Source organism: Mastigoproctus giganteus, chromosome 11 (genome assembly GCF_048544385.1).
Source record: "Mastigoproctus giganteus isolate SK-2022 chromosome 11, ASM4854438v1, whole genome shotgun sequence".
In the NCBI taxonomy this organism is placed as follows: domain Eukaryota; kingdom Metazoa; phylum Arthropoda; class Arachnida; order Uropygi; family Thelyphonidae; genus Mastigoproctus; species Mastigoproctus giganteus.
In genome coordinates this window covers 77,249,468-77,269,775 of record NC_143585.1, presented here as the reverse complement: position 1 = coordinate 77,269,775, position 20,308 = coordinate 77,249,468, and the positions used below count along the sequence as shown (strand labels likewise).

At 35.9% G+C, this 20,308-nt stretch overlaps 1 protein-coding gene across 5 annotated transcripts in view; it reads right to left on the bottom strand.

Moving 5' to 3' along the window:
• Positions 1 to 20,308, bottom strand: part of LOC150078149 (IQ motif and SEC7 domain-containing protein 1-like) — a 317,006-nt gene that overhangs the window by 28,462 nt on the left and 268,236 nt on the right. For all 5 annotated transcript variants that reach the window (XM_090384960.1, XM_090384956.1, XM_090384958.1 and 2 more), the window contains 4 exons: positions 12,165 to 12,365; positions 5,769 to 5,986; positions 5,586 to 5,667; positions 3,870 to 4,077 (listed from right to left, as the gene is read on the bottom strand). In XM_090384960.1, coding sequence (XP_090241086.1) covers positions 3,870 to 4,077; positions 5,586 to 5,667; positions 5,769 to 5,986; positions 12,165 to 12,365 — 709 coding nt within the window. The remainder of the gene's footprint in view (positions 1 to 3,869; positions 4,078 to 5,585; positions 5,668 to 5,768; positions 5,987 to 12,164; positions 12,366 to 20,308) is intronic.

Here is a 20,308-nt window from a genome sequence, read left to right as displayed (position 1 = left end):
AAGAGATGGAAGGCCATCAACATCCACAGACAGTTGCAAAGGTTGAGCAGCTGGTGCTGAGTGACAGACATGTCTGTCACTCAGCAGTGTGTGATGTGTATGTGACAATTCATTTCATCGCAAATGCAGTGAAAATTAGTTATCGGTCTGCCCACAGCATTTTACATGACCATCTGCACATGATTAAGGCACGATGAGTTCCAAGATTGCCGAAGCCTTTTCAGAAGCCATTGCAACCACCAACTTTGTTGTCCAGTGCAGCTTTGAACTACTGCAGCACCCACCCTATTCTCCTGACCTTAGCACCATCAGAATTTTTTGTTTTGAAGAATTGAAGAAACCATGCTTGAACGCTGCTTTAATTCATCTCAGGAAGTCCATCAATAAAGTGGAATCGTGGTTTCAGGCAAAAAGTGTGGATTTCTATAATCAAGACAAACAACTGATCCACAGATGGGAGAAATGTGTTACATGGAGAGTACATAGTTTGTTTGTTGTTTGTTTGTTATTTGGTTTTTAGGAGCATTAGCAACTAAGGCCATATTGCTCCGGGAAATGCGGTGGTCATTCCTTGACCTTTCCTCATCCTCCGTATTTGGTGGTGACTGGCACGAATCCCGGTCTAATCAAGAAGCGTGTGCTATGCACTGCTGCTCCTTCCCACCTGGCTACGGAGGTGCCAGAGTACATAGAAAAGGATTAAAGTTCCTGTAAAGTTTCACCATTCTAGGGCTATTATTTCTAGGTAAGGGTATGAAATTTCTTATACCCCCTCGTACATGCAGGTTAACTGTAGATTTATTTATTTTACTGAGAGTATTAGCTATAAATAATTATAATGATCTATGACTTCAATACTAGGTAGATCTGTATTGAAAACATAACAGAAATACATATTCAAAAAATTTTAAATAAACTTCACTGGCATTCATAAAAAAAGACTAAATTTTACAAAAAAAAAAAAAAAAAAAATCCTTAAAATTGGCAGGTCTACAATGCCAAAGTAATTTCTTAGAGCTATATTTAAGAGTGCTGTCACTTTTTTTTTTTTTTTTTTTAACATATAAGTGTACATAGCTTTTGATTGAAAAATGCAGGACAGATGTACGAATATTTGCTTTCGCCAAGGTAGCAATTGATTGTGGGAACAAACTTGTAACTTGTGTTGTGGTAGTGGGTAATTTGAATAAATTTAAAGAGGGATTAGACAAGAGGAGATGTACAGATAATGTGGGCTTTTTTTTTTTTTTTTTTTTCTCTCGGCTGATGCTGTATAAGCTTGCTTTCTTCTATCATTTGCTACCACAATTCAGAAAAAGTAGCATTACATTTGATGAATGACCAGTAATGGGCAATGTATGATCTCAAAAAACAACATATGTGAATACACAGCTATAAATGTTAAGTTTAGGTTTAAAATACATTAAAAATTATATATATATATCTCCAATATTTTAAAACTAAATAAAATAAAACATAAGCCAGTAGCATGGCAAAAACTGTAGAGCGAAAATTAACATAAAATAATAATTTATTTATTTATTTTATTTACTATCAATATTTATTTATTTTATTATAATTTAACTTTTGTCATTATTTAAATATAATTCAATGGTAGTACTGGATTGATATGCTGATTAAGCAGCACCTGTGCCACCATCTATTTTCCTTTTTCTTCTATATAAGCTGGTTCAGCTTACATTATGTCAGTGGTGTGGCTCTGCTTTAAAGTGCTGTCTGTTCTATAATTTATTTTTCGCTCTATAAGGGCCACCGCTGGGCAAATCCTCTGCATTGGTGGATCGATCGGAGGAGAAAGGGTTTTTTTTTTTTTTTTTTTTTTGATTTTGTAGTTGTTGGCGCATTGGCTTCTGTGGCCATATTGCACCTCCCAAGGTTTTTGCAGTACTTTGATCCAAGCCCGAGGCGGGAATCGAACCCGCGACCTTTGGGTTGCCGGGCAGGTACTTTACCCACTCGGCTAGCCCGGTCGGCAGGAGAAAGGGTGGTTTGGTTCTTTGATCTTTTCGCATTTGCAATGATTTGTATAGCGATTGAAATGCAGCGACTCCATGACCATTATTGGCCTCGTGGTCCTCTGTTGATATGGGGCATAATGGTCAGTCTATTATTTTGATTTTATTTTGATATCTTTTAGTAGTTCCTTTAACCCTTTTTGGTGATATTTCACGTCTTTCGGAACTGGTACCTTTCGGGGGGGAAGGGGGGGAAGGGGGGTGTACCGCTAAATTATTATGTAATTGGCATTATTTTAAATTTTATATCGGTTTATTAATTGGATTTAAAGTGCAAAATTATATAGGGGGTTTTTCGGCTACTGTTTATGTCTTACCTTTACTCTCCCTATTCCGTTCGTTCATTTTATTTTTGGTAATTTTATGTTAATTTTCGCTCTACAGTTTTTGCCGTACTACTGGCTTATGTTTTATTTTATTTAGTTTTAAAATATTGGATATATCTTGGCTTCATATGGAGAATTTTCATGTTGCTGCCTCTAATGAAAACTCAATATTTATTTATTTTATTATAATTTAACTTTTGTCATTATATATATATATATATATATATATATATATATAAAGATGTAAGTATGAGTTACATGGAAAGCCAAAAGCCAAAAATGAATAATAGCCAAAACATAAAAGAAATATTTTAAAGGAAGTGACCTCATACTTACATCTTTATATTAATATGCATATATATACAGTATATACACACATCTGCGTCTTTTGCTGCTGCTTTGCATGCTTTGGTGCATTTTACATATGCAGTCTATTTTTATTTTCCCTTTATTTCCACTGTTTTTAACTTATTAGCACTATATTTAATATCTAATTTATATATATATATATAAAATATATATTTTATTAAAATATATTAAGGTTAGTTTAAAATATACACCTAAACTATAAAATGTTAGTTTGGGTGTATCTCAATGTTGACACCATATTCTAAAATGTAGTTTCCAGAAATTCTTCTTTCTTGTAAATATATAAACCAAACTAATTTAAATGACCAATAAATACAAAAACACTTAGGGTTTTACTTTTCTTTTGCAGAAGTTTTGAATAATTCATCACAACTCATTTTCTAAAGCAACATTCTCTGGTGTAAGGAGAGCAAAGTGCTAAACGATAACTTTTTAACTCTTTAAACCGAGAAAGTGCTGTCCACTAACATTAGTGACGGATTGCATTAAAATATGTTTAGTATTGTTTTAACATTGAAAAAAAAAAAAAAAACTCTAAATTGTTCTACATTTGGACATTTTCACTTAGCAGTGATATCCTCCACATTTTCTGAAACCAGAAAATAAAACAAATTAAGATTTTTATTTAAAAGTACCTTTATACATTTACAATGCCTTAAATATAGTAAATTCAAAGCTCTTAAAGTAATCTTTTGTACAGCTCATGCTTAAATTGCAAAAAAAAAAGAAAAGAAAGTTTTTTAAAAACATTTCAGAACATGGGAAACTAAGGTGTCCTTTACACGTGAAAAAGTATTTCTAATATGACAGAGCAGCTAAGAAAAACAGAAAGAGAATTAGAAATGAAAAAGTCAGAAAGTTAAAAATGGAAAACAGAACAGTACATTTAAATTTTATTACTATGCAGTTTAGCCATAATGCTAATGATGCAAGTAATAAGCGTAAAATAGCTTTTCTCAATATTTAAGTGATGCTACAAAATATATAAACTGTTGAATTTTCAAAATCATATTATACCTATGAATCTAGTTTTGAAGTTTGGTATAAAAAAATAATTTAACTATACTGTATTATTATATATTTTTCTGTACATTTTAAAATGTTTCAAATTGATTCGTAAAATTACAGATTAACAGACCTCTTAAATTTTTGACAAATTCTTCTAACTTCATCCTTTTTTCAGATTTCATGTTAGGTGTATGCAGATCTGTATTCAGCATAATTATTGCAAATGCAAGTACAAATACTGTATCGGGGTTATGTAATTTGGAAACAATATCATGATTGCATTCATTGTACCTATGACTGAACACTTCTACCAGCCTCTCAATTTTTTGGGCTTCACCCTAATAAGAAAATAAAAATTCATGATATTACTACATATACATATCAATGTACATCTACTCATCACAAAATTTAAATAACCTTAAAAACATTTTATAATGAGAAATAAAAAAGTTCTAATATTAATAAAGTATAAATATGATATTGTTAATCTTAGCTTTAAAGTGTTTTTTATAACAAAATGCATAACAGCAAGTGTATTAAAATACATTAAATGGAATAGTAAACCTTAATATACACTTCACTTGTTGGAAAAGAAACATGCTTGGTTCCTTCTATAACATGATCAGTAGATCATGTAGAGGATGGTGCATACAACACAGGTACACTGAGAACTTTTTAACTTTGACTGCCCCATTACCTACATGATCTACTGATTGTGTTATATAAGAAATCAGGTATATTTTCAATTGGATGTCATATGTATTATCCTGAAGTTCCACATCAGGATAATACATATACTTCATTAAAAGAAATACTTCATTCAAGTTCCAACTTTTAAAAATTGTTGTCAGTAAAAAAATAATTTTTTTTTTGTTACAAGTGAACACATAAGTGTCCACTTATAACAATTATTATTTTAATAGTGTCAGCAATTATATTGTGGGCTTGAGGAACTCAATTTTATTCTGTATTCAAAAATTGCTTTGAAACATCAAGTAAATATCAATATTAAATTATACTACAAATTAGTTCACATCAAGAGTAATACAGTTAAGTACTGAAAGAGTTAGGTATTCTCAAGAATACTTAGCTTTTCAATAATTAAAAGTTAAGTATTCTTCTTAATTCTTAAAGAGTTAAAATTCTTAATTCCTACTTTAAGACTATCAAAAAATTAAAAGTATCAGGTATACCTGCATAGATTTTACGGCAAATTTCCATAGTAATAATGATACTAGTGTACTATAAAGTCAACTTTCCTATATTTCTGTATTACATATATAAATTTATCTTTACATACTACATTTGACATGTTCTTATTAACAATGGTGAAATCACTCTGTCATTACAAAAGAACTTTCTCCATTGAAAACAGTTACACATTAATTATTAACAATCAGTTCAAATTTGCTGTTAGGAATTATCACTATATAATTGTTAGAATACTGAAAACTATCCTTATCTATGAACAGTTATGGTCAATAAATTTTAGCACACATATATTCACTTTAGCAAACTTAATAAGTAACTGATTTCTTGGGAGAAAGACATGTTGTTGTTGTTGTTTGGAGTTTAATGATACAAATGTCTCTTGGACCAAACTTATCTATTATATAAATAGATGCACTTTAAATATCATAACAGCTCATCAAAATTAGCATTATTTCCAAGAATATGTGGCAGAATGACACATGGACTGTAGTGTTTCTTAAATGTTTCTCAGTAATAAGTAACTGTTTCAGGAACTATATTATATGACCAAAGAAATGAATAAAAAAGTAATAATAATAAGCAACCAATTTAATAAAGTTTTAACTAAAGAGATAAGTGTAAAAGTAATACTTACGGGCATTCTGAAATAAGTTTGAAATTTTCTAAGTGCTACATCAACTTGCATTCCAGCTAAGTCTAATTCTTGGGCAAAACATCTATAAAAATTCAAAACTGAGTTAAAAACTGAAATGAGAAAAAATAAATTTTTTCATAATTTTTAAAATAACAGAAATATGTTTCAAAAATAAATACTTACTCCAGGACCATCATGTTAAAGGAACATTGCAAATTTCCTAAATATTCCCCAATCATCTGTTTACTTAGACCTTTGCGTGTTAGAAGAAATCTAGCTACTGCTTGTGGCGAGGCTTCTAAAAATCCCCTCTGCATTAAATATCGGACTCCTCGTTCAGGTTTCTTATTGAAAAGATTTAGTCCAACTCTATACTGCCTCTTTCGCTGAACTTCAGACATCTAGCATGTTAAATTACATATATTTCATTAGTAATTATGAGAGTCATAATTCTAAGGATCATTCATAATTCTTACGCTATTATCATTTATTTGTAGTTATTATGCATATAGAAATTCAGTATTATACCCAGTTAAGAACTTATTGTACTGTATTTGAGTAAAACTGTTGGGAGGCACCTAAATTCCAAAATCCTTTTCCAGAGAATAAAAGATGGAATTATGTGCAAAGAACTCACTTAATTAGCTACACTACTATCAATACAAAAATTAAATGAAGTTAAATCTATCCCTAGCCATACATTAATTAGTTATTAACTCGCATGTAGTTAAAAATAATTATTTCTTAACAAAACAAACATCTTGAAATTAATTTAGAAGTAACATAGCTCTTATACCAATATATTTATATAGCAATATAAATATGTTATATCTAATTAAAAAATTAGAGGCGTTACTAAGGCCTTACATGGAACTTTAAAGAATTTGAGATAAACCACATGTATTTTTATTAGCATAGGCATACAATGCAAGAAAGCAGGCTTATGCAGCATCAACAAAAAAAAAAACCCATTCCATTTCGCCCCTCCATTCATTCCAAATGCTTGTCCATTTTAGCCTTAAATTTATTTAGGCTATTACAACTTCCACAACAAAAGATGGAATTCTCTTCCGCCAATCAACCACCCACTGGCTAAAGGCAAACTTCTGCACATCTATTCTACAACTGTCTTTCCTCAATTTGAATCTATGCCCCCTCAGGTTCTTAACCTGAGCAAGAGGAAGAATCCCATCAGCATTCAGCTTGCTCAACCCATTCAAGGCCTTATACACCTCAATTAGATCACCTCACAGGTGCCTACTCTCCAGGTGCTGCAATTTTCAGAACTTAAGCCTTTCTTGGTAAGAGCACCGATTTGTTCCCCTCACCAATCTTGTTGCCCTTTATACTCATTCTAGCAATGCTACATCCTTTCTAAAATGAGGCCTCTAGACCTGTACACAGTACTCTAGGTGACCATTGTCTTGTACAATGGGATAATCACATCCCTGTCTCTGCTAGCAAAATTCCTATATATCATTGACAAGACTCCAGGGCCTACCCTGGCAGCCCACCTGCACTGCTCAGCAAACTTCATATTTGACTTCACAATTACCCCCAGGTCTTTTTCACTTTCCACTTCCCTGAGTGTAGTACCACACAGTTGGTACGTTTCTCTTGGGTTATTGCTACCCATATGCAGTACTTTGCATTTGTCAATGTTAAACTTCAGTTGCCACTTCTCAGCCCATTTGCCCAACTTGTCTAGGTCCAGTTGGCATACTGTCTTTATGGTCATTAACAACCCTGCCAACCTTTGTATCATCTGCAAACTTGGACATTAATCCTGTTATACTTTCATCAATATCATTGATGAATACACAAACCAACAATGGGCCCAACACCGAACCCTGGGGAACTCCACTAATAACATTTGTCCATGAAGAGCAGTGTCCATTGATTACCACTCTCTGTCGTCTCCCACTGAACCATCCCTTTATCCAATGTAGCAACGTACCCTTAATGCCATACCTCTCCTTTGTACAGCAGTCTTCCATGTGCAACAGTATCAAAAGCTTTCCTGAAATCCAAGTATATGATATCAAAATTATTTTTGACATTCAGTTCCTTTGTGACCACATCATAGTATCCAATCAAATTGGTCAGACAAGACCTCCCCCTTTAACAAACCTATGCTGTGTCTTAACTATTACTGAAGTCTTGTCTAGATGATCCTACAATGCTGCTTATTTTTTATAACAGGAATAATCCTTTAACACACTAATGCCTGGGAAATTATCAGAATTTTCAAATGCTTAGAGGTATTTAGCTTTTTATTTCCTAATACCAGAGCATGAAAAATTGCTTTGTCACACTACTGTTCAGACAAGCTATAGTTCGTAGGTACAGGAGGTAAATATATGAATTTTTTCTTATTACCAAATCACTCACTCAGTAACTAGTGATAGGATGGTGAGGCTTGAGTTGCCTAGTGCATAATTATACAGATGGTCCACTGGTCAGCTATCAAGCCCTATATTAATACTTTAGTGAGAAGGTAACTGGGGCTTGGTAAAAAATATTCAAATATATTCCCTGTTGCACTTCTTACTTTTACTACAACTTGTCTATATAAGGTAGGTTGCACCATTGCATAAAATTTGTAATTGCATGCCAATCATCAGGTGCATATATTATACATAACACATATTCTCATTTTGATTCATTCTGAAAGGAGTAACACTATTCTTTTAGTGGATAAAAATCAAAAACAAAATAAAATAATAAATGTGTGCTATGTAGACTTGTTTAATTGTGCACGTTTCACAGATGACTCCCACTATTTTTCTGCTACTTCCAGGCTCTCCACAGTAGCATCATATGTCAATTTTTGTTACAGAATAGTTTAAGGCTAAAGCCTCAGGTTTCGTAGGGAGTTAATTAGTGTACAAGTTAATGCAATTGCATAATTTCTGTACACAGCCAACTACTTAAGTAGTTATAAACTGGCATCATTAAGTATATCTCATATTGTGAATACCTTCACAATGAGTTACCACGATATTGCACTATCTCCAATAAGTAACACTTCCCCATATGGGTGATGGTATCCACTGAGAATGAGTAACAATAGTCTTCTCCTATGGTGAAGTATAGCAGACTCTATTAACCAGGACACTTCAAGACTCCAAATAACCCGGAGGGTGCAAATTGTTTAATGGCAGTGTTTAATGCAATTGTTTAAGAATTTGCAGATAAAGGACCCACTAGGTGGCAGTGATCACAGTGTACTGATGTGGGATTTACTTAAAGATTTAATTACCATCAGGGGTAAAGGAAAGGGTTTTTGCTTCCGTAAAGGTGAGTACAGTGGTCTCCGACAGTTTTTAAATTCTGTACAGTGGGATAAACTGACGATGTTACCAACAGTAAATTCTAAGTGGGAAGCATTCAAGGAATTAATCGTGGAAGCTACTAAAAGTTTCATACCTATTAAGAAATATTGTTCAAGGTTTAGGCCTAAATGGTTATCAAATGAACTAATGAGACTCGTAACAGAGAAGAAAAATGCATGGGATGCATATAAATTATCAAGCGACTCAGAGGCCTATGGCAGATATAAGCCAGTCTGTAATCAGGTGACAAAGGAGGTTAGGCAGGCAAAGGCAGATTACGAGAAATCCTTGGCAAAAGATGCTAAGAAAAACAGCAAGGATTTCTTTACTTATATAAACTCTAAAAGGAAGAGGATGAATCTGATTGGTCCACTTGACATCAATGGTTCAACTGTTGATGATCCTGCTCAGATAGCAAACAAACTGAATGAGTATTTTGCATCTACATTCACACATGAGGAATTATTAAGGTTTGAAAATGGCAGAAGGTTATCAAATTGTAGCAGGATACTTAATGATTTTGTAATAACTGAAAGCAAAGTAGAGGAGAAATTGTTGAAGCTAAACATAAGAAAAGCACCTGGGGTGGATGGGATCTATCCAGTTATATTAAAGGAGGCGGCAAAGCAACTAAGCAAACCCTTAGCCATAATTATGAGAGCGTCCTTGGACTCAGGGGAGGTTCCCACGGACTGGAGATGTGCCATATGTATCCCCAATTCACAAAGGGGGATCGAAGGGTGACAGGAGTAATTACAGACCAGTTAGTTTAACTTCCGTTCCGGGTAAAATAATGGAGTCACTGGTTAAAGATGCACTGCAGGATCATCTAGACAAGACTGCAGCAATAATTCAGACACAGCATGGGTTTGTTAAGGGAAAGTCTTGTCTGACAAATTTGATAGGATATTATGATGTGGTTACAAAGGAACTGGATGCAAAAAATAATTTTGATATCATATATTTGGATTTCAGAAGAGCTTGTGACACTGTTGCGCATGGAAGACTATTGTACAAATTGGAGCAGAATGGTGTTAAGGGTAAGTTGCTACAATGGATAAAAGGATGGTTAAGTGGGAGAAGACAGAGGGTGGTAATCAATGGGTGCTGCTCTTCTTTGGACTAATGTTATTAGTGGAGTCCCACAGGGTTCGGTGTTAGGTCCACTGTTGTTTTGTATATTTATCAATGATATTGATGAAGGTATATCAGGCTTAATGTCGAAGTTTGCAGATGATACAAAGGTTGGCAGGGTTGTTAATGACAGTAATGGCAGTGTGCTACTGCAACAGGATCTAGATAATTTGGGCAGATGGGCTAAGAAGTGGCAACTGAAGTTTAACCTTGACAAATGCAAAGCACTGCATATGGTTAGAAGTAACCCCAGAGAAACGTACCAACTGTGTGGTACTACACTTAAGGTGGTAGAAAATGAAAAAGACCTGGGAGTAATTGTGCAGTCAGATATGAAGTTTTCTGAGCAATGCAGACAGGCTGCCAGGGCAGGTCATGGGGTTTTGTCAATGATATATAAGGAATTTTGCTAGCAGGGAAAAGGAGGTGATTATCCCTCTGTATAAGGCAATGGTCAGGCCACGCCTTGAATACTGCGTACAGGTCTGGAGGCGTCATTTTAGGAAGGATGTAAATTTACTTGAGTGTGTACAGAGAAGGGCAACAAGATTGGTGAGGGGAATGAAGGGATCCTCTTACCAAGAGAGGCTTAAGTTCTGCAAATTGCAGTGGCTGGAGACTAGGCACCTGCGCGGTGATCTGATTGAGGTGTATAAAGCCTTGAATGGGTTGAGCACGCTGAATTCTGATGGGATCCTTCCACTTGTTCAGATTACGAACCTAAGGGGGCATAAATTCAAATTAAGAAAAGACAGATGTAGATTAGATGTGCGGAAATTTGCCTTTAGCCAGCGGGTGGTTAATTGCGGGAACAAACTTCCATCTGTCGTTGTGGAAGTTGATAGGTTGAATAAATTTAAGGAGGAACTGGACAGGCATTTGGAGGGAATGGTGTGATTTTTTTTTTTTTTTTTTTTGGCTGATGCTGCATAAGCTCATACACTTGCTTTCTTGCATCAAATGCCACTGCTACTACTACTACCTCCAGAAATGTGCTTTAGTAAAATGTGAGTTTGCTTCAGGTGATAATAGTGTTTCCCCCTTAACCCTGTGAAATTCTTTTCAGAAAATTTCAGTTTCACCATTATCATGGAGCCAACTAAGAGAATAAGTGACAGCACTACTAATAAATCAATCAACAAAAGGAAAGTCATCGATTTGGATCAGAAAATTAAACTAATAAGGATGTATGAAAATGGCCAAACATTAACAAGTATCGTGCAGAATTCAGATTTGTCAATAATAATATAGTAGCAATATGTTATTAGTCATTCCCGAATTACATAAAACTCAACAAAGTAAGAAGTCCTGGAACGTATCTCTTAGCTGATGTATTTTTGGATTAACCGGGAAATCGATTATCTGGGATTTGTTTTTTACCACCTATCCCAGAAAATCAAGAGTATACTGTATTACTTATTCGAGGTAGTGCAATATCATGGTAACTCGTTGTGAAGGTATTCACAATATCAGATATACTTAAGGATACCATTTTATAACTACTTTAGTTGGCAACATAGAGAAATGATGCAATTGCACTAACTTGTACACTATGTCAATTTTTGTTGGTGTACACCACTTCAGGTCATGAAGTGGTGCACATAACCAAGTATCAAAGTGAATTGTATATCACTTATTTTTATAATTTTTTTTTTATTTATCACTTTCTTGCCATAAAATTTTAAGTACTCGTGTCACTTTAGTCCTTTCTAGTCATCTTAATATTACATAAAAAGTGTCCATAAAACCATTTTTGGAAGCTGCCAATGCTGATCATTACAACTGATTAGCATAGAAATCAGAATCAATTAAATGCTGCTAAAACAACATTAATTTTATATGGAAATATAAAGAAAAGAAATCAAAATTAAACCTACTACTAGAATTAACCAATTGTTTTCTTGCATTTAAATTGCAACCCCACACTGCCTAACACCACAGAAGCTATCCCCATACCTCACAGAGAAAAGCTAGGATTAATGACTGAATGCAACTGCTTATACAACATATTGCAAAACATTACCTTTATTCATTATTTTGAGAATTTAAGAATGCATAGTATTTAATAATGAAAAACATATCTAGAATATTTTGACCTTAAGTAAAATACCTTGTATACAGAAGAAGTTGCTAATGTTTCCTGAGGCATCCGTACATTAGCATCTGAAAAACTATGACCAGAATAATGAATGTTTTCTGCTGATGAAGGAGGCGTACTTGAGTAACCAGTACCTTCCAAACTGTCTTCGCTATTTTCTGATATATTACTTAGCCTTTTATCTTCAGCACTAGATGATGACTCTGACAGGACCTAGCAAACATAGGAACAGTAATAATATGTACAATGTTTTTTAAAATTTGAATAACTGATTTATTCAAAATTAAATGTATTAAATAATTATTATACTGCTAAAAATGCTAGGTACCATTTAATGCTTGATGTGAAAACATATCCATTCAAAATGAATGGTTGAAACAACATGCTTTGTCAATTACATTTAACGATTTTAAGTTGCATTAAAGTATAACATCCCTGATCGATATTTGACTATCACATAAATGGAATTTAACTAGGATTTCTATGGTTTTTATTAGTTATAAAACTAATAAATATAAAGTGTTTTAATATTCTATTATATATGAAATAATAATTACTAGATGCATTTTATTATATCTATGGAAAAATAAAATGTTTGTTTGCCAAAACGTTTCTGCAAAGCATTTTTTCATTAAAGTATTTCTCATTTTGGCTTACTATATTCTCTTATGTTTGTAGGAAAAAATGGCATGTAAACTAAAATACACTGGGGAAAAAAGGAAGAACAATTTTTTTAAATATAAAAATCATAAGTCTTTATATCAAAATACAGCCACTCCCTGACTTACGTAAGGGTTGTGTTCCACGGGACTCTACATAAGTCAGAATTTCCCTAAATGCTTATGCAGCACTCACAAATTTGATTGAAGCAAAAAAGAAATGTTCGATGAACATGTAAATAAAATTATTAAATTTTTTTTTTATCTCATGCGCAGGAAAAAATTACAAAAAAGGGAGGGGACAGGCATAACGTCAGCAAGTTTCACCTTTCGAGCATTGTTGCCAGAATTAACTCTCCAGCTGATAAGTATGCCGCTGCACAAGTTCAGGGCTGTGGAGATTTAGAAGGGGTTTTCCCCAACAAACACATAGCAAAATTTCTCTGAAGCTGCAGAATCAGCACTGGTGACTTCACCATATACTTTAATGTTTTGGAAACCAGTGCGATGCTTGAACCTATTAAACCACCGGTTGCTTGCCACGAACTTGGCTCGGGGTTCGCCGTACTACTTATCCTTAATATCTTTATAAATACTTGTTGCTTTTGCTTGAATGGTCATTAGACTCGCTTCTAAATCTAATTTTCCATCCATATTATTAATAGCTTTTCCATCTTCGATATAGCACCTGAATGCTGTTTTCTGATCACTGCTGATCTTAGCATTAGCATTAGTAGAGGCATATGATGCAAGAAAGCAAGCTTATTCAGCATCAGCCAAAAAAAAAAAAAAAAAAAAAAAAACACCACTCCCATTTCACCCCTCCGTTCGTTCGAAATACCTGTCCAGTTGAGCCTTAAATTTGTTCAGGCTATCAACTTCAACAACAAGTGATGGAAGTCGGTTCCACCAACCAACCACACGCTGGCCAAAGGCAAATTTCCGCACATCTATCCGACATCCGTCCTTCCTCAATTTGAATTTATGCCCTCTGAGGTGATTATTCTGAGCAAGATGAAGAATCCCATTGGCATTGAGCATGCTCAAACCATTCAAAGCCTTATACACCTCTATCAGATCACCTCGCCGGTGCCTAGTCTCCAGACTCTGTAATTTGCAAAACTTAAGCCTTTCTTCGTAAGAGCAACCCTTTGTTCCATTCACTAATCTTGTTGCCATTCTCTGTACTCGTTCCAGCAGCTCTACATCCTTCTTGAAATGAGGCCTCCAGACCTGTATACAGTACTCAAGATGTGGCCTAACCATTGCCTTATACAAGGGAATAATCACCTCCTTATCCCTGCTAGAAAAATTCCTGTATATCATTGACAAGACACCATGAGCTACTCTTGCAGCTCGTCTGCACTGCTCAGAGAACTTCATATCTGCCTGCACAATTACCCCCAGGTCCTTTTCATTCTCCACCACTGTCAGTGTAGTACCGCAGAGTTGATACGTTGCTCTGTGGTTACTGTTTCCCATATGTAGTACTTTACATTTGTCAATGTTAAACTTCATTTGCCACCTCTCAGCCCATCTGTTCAACCTTTCCAGATCCTGTTGCAGCAGCATAGCATCAGTAGTGTCCTTAACAACCCTGCCAACCTTTGTATCATCTGCAAACTTGGACATTAAACTTGATATACCATCATCAATATCATTCATAAACACCGAAAACAACAACGGACCCAACACTGAACCCTGAGGAACTCCACTAATAACATTAGTCCACGTTGAGCAGTGTCCATTGATTACCACTATGTCTTCTGCCACTCAACCATCCCCTTATACATAGCAGCAATTTGCCTCCAATGCCACACTGCTCCAATTTGTGCAGCAGTCTTCCATGTGCAACAGTATCAAAAGCCTTTCTAAGATCCAAATATATAATATCAAAGTTATTCCCTGCATCCAGTTCTTTTGTGACTACATCATAGTATCCAATCAAATTGGTCAGGCAAGACCTGCCCTTAACAAAACCATGCTGCGTCTGAGCTATAACTGAATTCTTGTCTAGATGATCCTGCAGTGCTTCTTTAACCAGTGCCTCCATTAATTTACCTGGAACAGAAGTTAAACTAACAGCTCTATAATTACTTGTGTCAGCCTTTGATCCTCCTTTCTGAATTGGGGTTACATTTGCACATCTCCAGTCTATGGGTACCTCCCCTGAGTCCAAAGAAGCTCTCATAATTATGGCTAGGAGTTTGCTTACTTCCTTTGCTGCCTCCTTTAATATAACTGGATAGATCCCATCCACCCCAGGTGCCTTTTTTATGTTTATCCTCAACAATCTCTCCTCCACTTTCCTCTCAGTTATTACAAAATCATCTAGCTCACTACCAATGTTTACTTTACCTACGTCATTCTCCTTCCTGAATAACTCCTCATGCATGAATGTAGATGCAAAATACTCGTTTAGATTGTTAGCCACCTGAGCAGGATCCTCAACTGTTGAACCATCAATATCCAGTGGACCAATCTGATTCATCCCTTTCCTTCTTGAGTTTAAATAGGTAAAGAACTCTTTTCTGTTTTTCTTTGCATCCTTTGCCAAGAATTTTTCGTAGTCTGCCTTTGCCTGCCTAATCTCCTTTGTGACTTGGTTACAGACCAACTTATATCTATCATAGGCTTCCATGTCACCCATTAATTTGTATGTATTCCATGCATTTTTCTTCTCTGCCAAATGTCTCATTAGTTCATCTGACAACCATTTAGGCCTAAACCTTGAACAATATTTCTTAGTTGGTATGTAAAGCCTGGTAGCTTCCAAGATTAGTTCCTTCAATGCTTCCCATTTTGAGTTTGCTGTCGGTAACATCATCAGTTGGTCCCACTGTATAGAATTTAAATACTGTCTCAGACCATCATAGTCGCCTTTATGAAAACAAAAACCCTTCCCTTTACCTCTGATGGTAGTTACCTCCTTGAGTAAATCCCACTTCAACACACTGTGATCACTGCCACCTAGTGGTTCATTTATCTGCAGATTCTTAATGCATGAAGAATCACTACTGATAAACAGATCAAGAGAATACTCTTGATTGCTCCTTCTTGTTGCCGCACGAACATGCTGATGTAGAAAACAATCATCCAATAAATCCACAAAAGCCTTGCTAGTGTGTGAGTGACCAACCCACAAATTCCAGTCAATATCTGGGAAATTAAAATCCCCCATTATAAGACTCTCTGATTTACTGGCCCACTCTATTTCCCTGTACAATATCTTATTATACTCATCAGAGTCATTAGGCCTATAGCACACTCCTACTCTCAATTTTGATTTCCCTATGCTTATGTCACACCAAACTGACTCGACACTGCCCTGTCCATCGATGTCGACTGGCTTCACTTCCTTGGATTTTATGTTTCTTAACTAATAGCATAACCCCTCCTCCCCTCCTGTCCTGTCTATCCTTTCTATACACATTGTATTCCCCAAATTCCATTTCCGCATTCCTTATATCTGTGTGACACCATGTCTCTGATATCCCAACAATATCTGCCTTTGATGTTTTGAGCAATACCTCAAATTCATCAAATTTATTTACCAAACTCCTAGCACTGGTGTACACGCAGGTATACATGCACCTGTTTCTATTCCTAGCTACCCTAACACAACCCATGTGTTTACTTGTACCACAATGACTCCCAGCAGTCTCTGAAATATCCTGCATCTTGTTTTTCAGGCTTCTGCTCATTTCAATAGAAGCAGTGCAAGAATCACTTCCACCTCTGCCAGTGGCTACTGTTAATTTATTAGTCCTTGTATCCCCCCCCAACTAGCAGTTTTCCGACCCTCCTAACATTGCCTCGACAGCATCAGCAAAAATTCTTGCACCCTTTCTATTTAAGTGTATCCCATCCCTGTAGAAGCAATCTCTCCTGTTAATAAGTACAGTCCAGGCTGAAAAAAATTCTACCCCTTGAGCAAGGCTCAAGGGGTAGAATCTTAAAGGCGTTTATCCTTTAACATGTTCTTTTATACGCGTACTGTCCCTTAAAATAGTATTCATTGTTGAAGCAGCAAGACCTAATTCCATGCAATAGATGACAACATTTTGTCATGCTTTGTACTTCTTAAATAATCATCATCTTCATTTCTAAATCAATTTTGTTTTGTTTCCTAGCACTGCCAGCACTTGCACTTTCCATTGGTCCCTTTCCCTTCACCATGGAAATAAGTAAATAGGAATGAAGAGAAGATTTCAGTGAATGGGGAACCCATTTGACCATAATACCGTAACATAAAAACCAACAGAATTGCAGTTATCAATATTATCACATATGCAATAAGATCTAGTGTACTACCTGTTTATTATTATTATTAGCCATATGGTGCAAGGAAGCCTGAGGCTTATGCTGCACTAGCTAAAAATAAATTCCAGAGTTACCCTGAGAGAGAGAAGTAGAAAGTAATCATCAAGAAAGAGAAGAATGATGATATCCAGCTCAGGACCCTGGGTGTGCCAAGCCCACACCCAGGGTCCTGAGCTGGATACCATTATTTTTCTCATTCTTGATGATTTCTCTCTCTCTCTCTCTCTCAGGGTAACTCAGGAATTTTTTTTTTAGCTCGCGCAGCATAAGTTTATAATAGATTGCACTAACAGAAAAGCCCAATAAACCAGAAAGTGCACATTGTTTTTATTGTTTTATGGTAAAACGCATTTATGGAAATGCGTCTTACCATAAAACAATAAAATTTACCATTGTTTTAAAATGCATTTCTGACCTCCAGAAATGCGTTTTAAAAAAAAATATCACAAAAGCGTTCAGAATTGATTCTTATAACGGAACATATGCGATAGCGAATAAAGTGCAGTGCAATTTCCATTATAAAAATGACCTTTTAGAGAGATAAATAGCTTAGTTATATAGCGAAAATTTCAACTTCCAAGATCTTGGAAAGAATTACAAAAAAAAAAAAAAAAAAAAAAAAAAAAATATGTTATTTGGGTTCACATTACGATATTTTCACGATGCCTCCATTTATTCCTACGAGATGCAAAATACATTTCCATGATTTTTTTTTTTAAGTTTGCACCAGCTCGCAAAAACTTACATAAAGTTGAATTTCTGTAAATTGAGTATTATATATACCGGGGAGCGGTTTTATAAGAAATAATTATGACTAGAAGTTACTCATTGCTGTATTCAACACTGTCAGCATTTTAACAGTAAGGGAGTAGCTACAGTGAAAAATCCAGAGCTACCTTTACTGTATATATGGGGACAGATTAAATTACTGATTTAATGAATTCAATTATAACGTAGTTGCAGTACCCACCACTATTGAACTGCAGTAATTTATAACTGTACATTTTAATGAAGAACTGCAGTTATAAGTTGTGGGTATTTTAAGAAGAATGCTGCAGCACTATGGCAGAGATATAAAAAAATATGTGCCAAAAATTATTCTGAAACAAAGCTTGCTGCAACAATGCACATGTATAAATAATCAATGCCAGAGAGAGAGACTTAATATTAAGACCACAACTGACCCCCAAGGCTATCAGCGCCCAGTGCAAGATTTTTTGGTGCACCCTCTCCAACTTCCTATTAAGTTTATGCATTATATACTTTTACTATTAACTGAAAAATACTTACTTTTTTATTTTAAAAAAGAAACAATGTATGAGAGCCCCTGAAAGAAAGAATCAAATATATTATTTATTCCTTCGAATGCAAGATAACTGAAATTCAAAAAACTCTTCCAAATTGCTTGAATCAAGAAAGTAAGATTGCCTTCATAACACGACTTTCAAAAGATCGCAAATTGAGATTTACAGCAAATCAGTGAATTGGCGGGAAATTTTGTGCCCCCTAAATTTTGTCGCCCTGTGCGGCTGCATCACTCAATCACCCCTGAAGCCAGCTCTGAACAAGACAAATATATATTATTACTATATGAAAGAGGCTTTTTTTTTTTTTAAATATTTAAGTTTCAGTTTCAAAATATAACCCACCACTGCTATAGTCCACCCACAGTTAGTCCCCTCGCTTGCAACTTTCCAGGAATATTCCTTGTCTAGGAAGGATTCCCATTATAACACATCACAAACACATGGTATACACACTATTGTATAGATATAATTTATAAAAAACACAAAGAGATGATACATAATAAAACACGCCTGCATGCTCTGGATTCATAATTTATTTTATTTTTGTTACACAGAGCATTAAAACTATGATAAATGAATTAGCTTTCGGCTGGGTGGCAGCCTTCATCAGATTAAAATGCTTTGAATGGCAGTTGGAATAGAGATGCACTGCCAGGATGGTGCGTGAGGCACGTGGTTAATTGTTTGTTGATGTTTGTGGCTGTGACGTATGGTGGTGACGTGGCCAGCGTTTGTCTATGGACAGAATTACTGCTTCTGTGATGGGGTTAAGTTGACAACCACTGTTCCTGTTCAACGAGGTATCCGAGCATTTTATACTTAACGATTCCAACCAGGTGCGCCTTAGGTAATGGTGGGACTTGTCTACAACCCTGTCAGCTCGGTCACAGCAAACATCGTGATGGAGGAGTTAGAGGGACGTGCGTTTACACACGCACCGGATCACATCGCCTTTTGGTGTCGCTATGTAGACGATGTGTTCGTAGTGATCCCTAGAGACTCAGGTCAGCGACTCCTAACCCACCTCAACTCAACTCATTTCTACCCTCAAGGCACTGAAACGGGATTCGTCCATCGTCATTCTACCGGCAGACAAAGGCCATCGTACAGTTGTAATGAACCACACTGATTACATGGCGAAGCCTTACTGCTCTTACGAGACACTACCGTCTACAAACCCCTAACCATCAACCCCAACAAGACTTTGGAACGATGGGAGTCAGAGGTGAATATCCTCATCAACACTTGGCTGAAGCAAGGGAAAAATCACACAGTCAACCCGTAATCACCTCCGTGCCTCCGGGTGCCAGATCCCACGGTTTTACGGCCTGCCGAAAGTGCATAAAGAAGGCACACCACTAAGACCTATTGTATCCTGCTGTGGATCACCGACTTACGAGCTGTCTAAATTTGTCTCGAGACTTCTTTCTCCTCTAGTTGGCAAGACCACCTACACCGTCTCCAACAGTGTTGAGTTCATAGAAAGGATCCGCACTATATCCATCTCGCAAGATCAAGTCATGGCATCATTCGATGTTGTATCACTCTTTACCTCCATCCCAGTGGAACTTGCCATCTCTTGCGCAAAACAACTCTTGGATAATGATGGAACCTTTAGCGACAGAACTAAGCTGACGCCTGATGACATTTCCGCCGCCCTCAGACTGTGCTTAACAGGGGGTGCAATCATGTTTAATGGCTCAATCTACCAGCAGATACATGGCACAGCCATGGGTTCCCCTGTCAGCTCGGTCACAGCAAACATCGTGATGGAGGAGTTAGAGGGACGTGCGTTTACACACGCACCGGATCACATCGCCTTTTGGTGTCGCTATGTAGACGATGTGTTCGTAGTGATCCCTAGAGA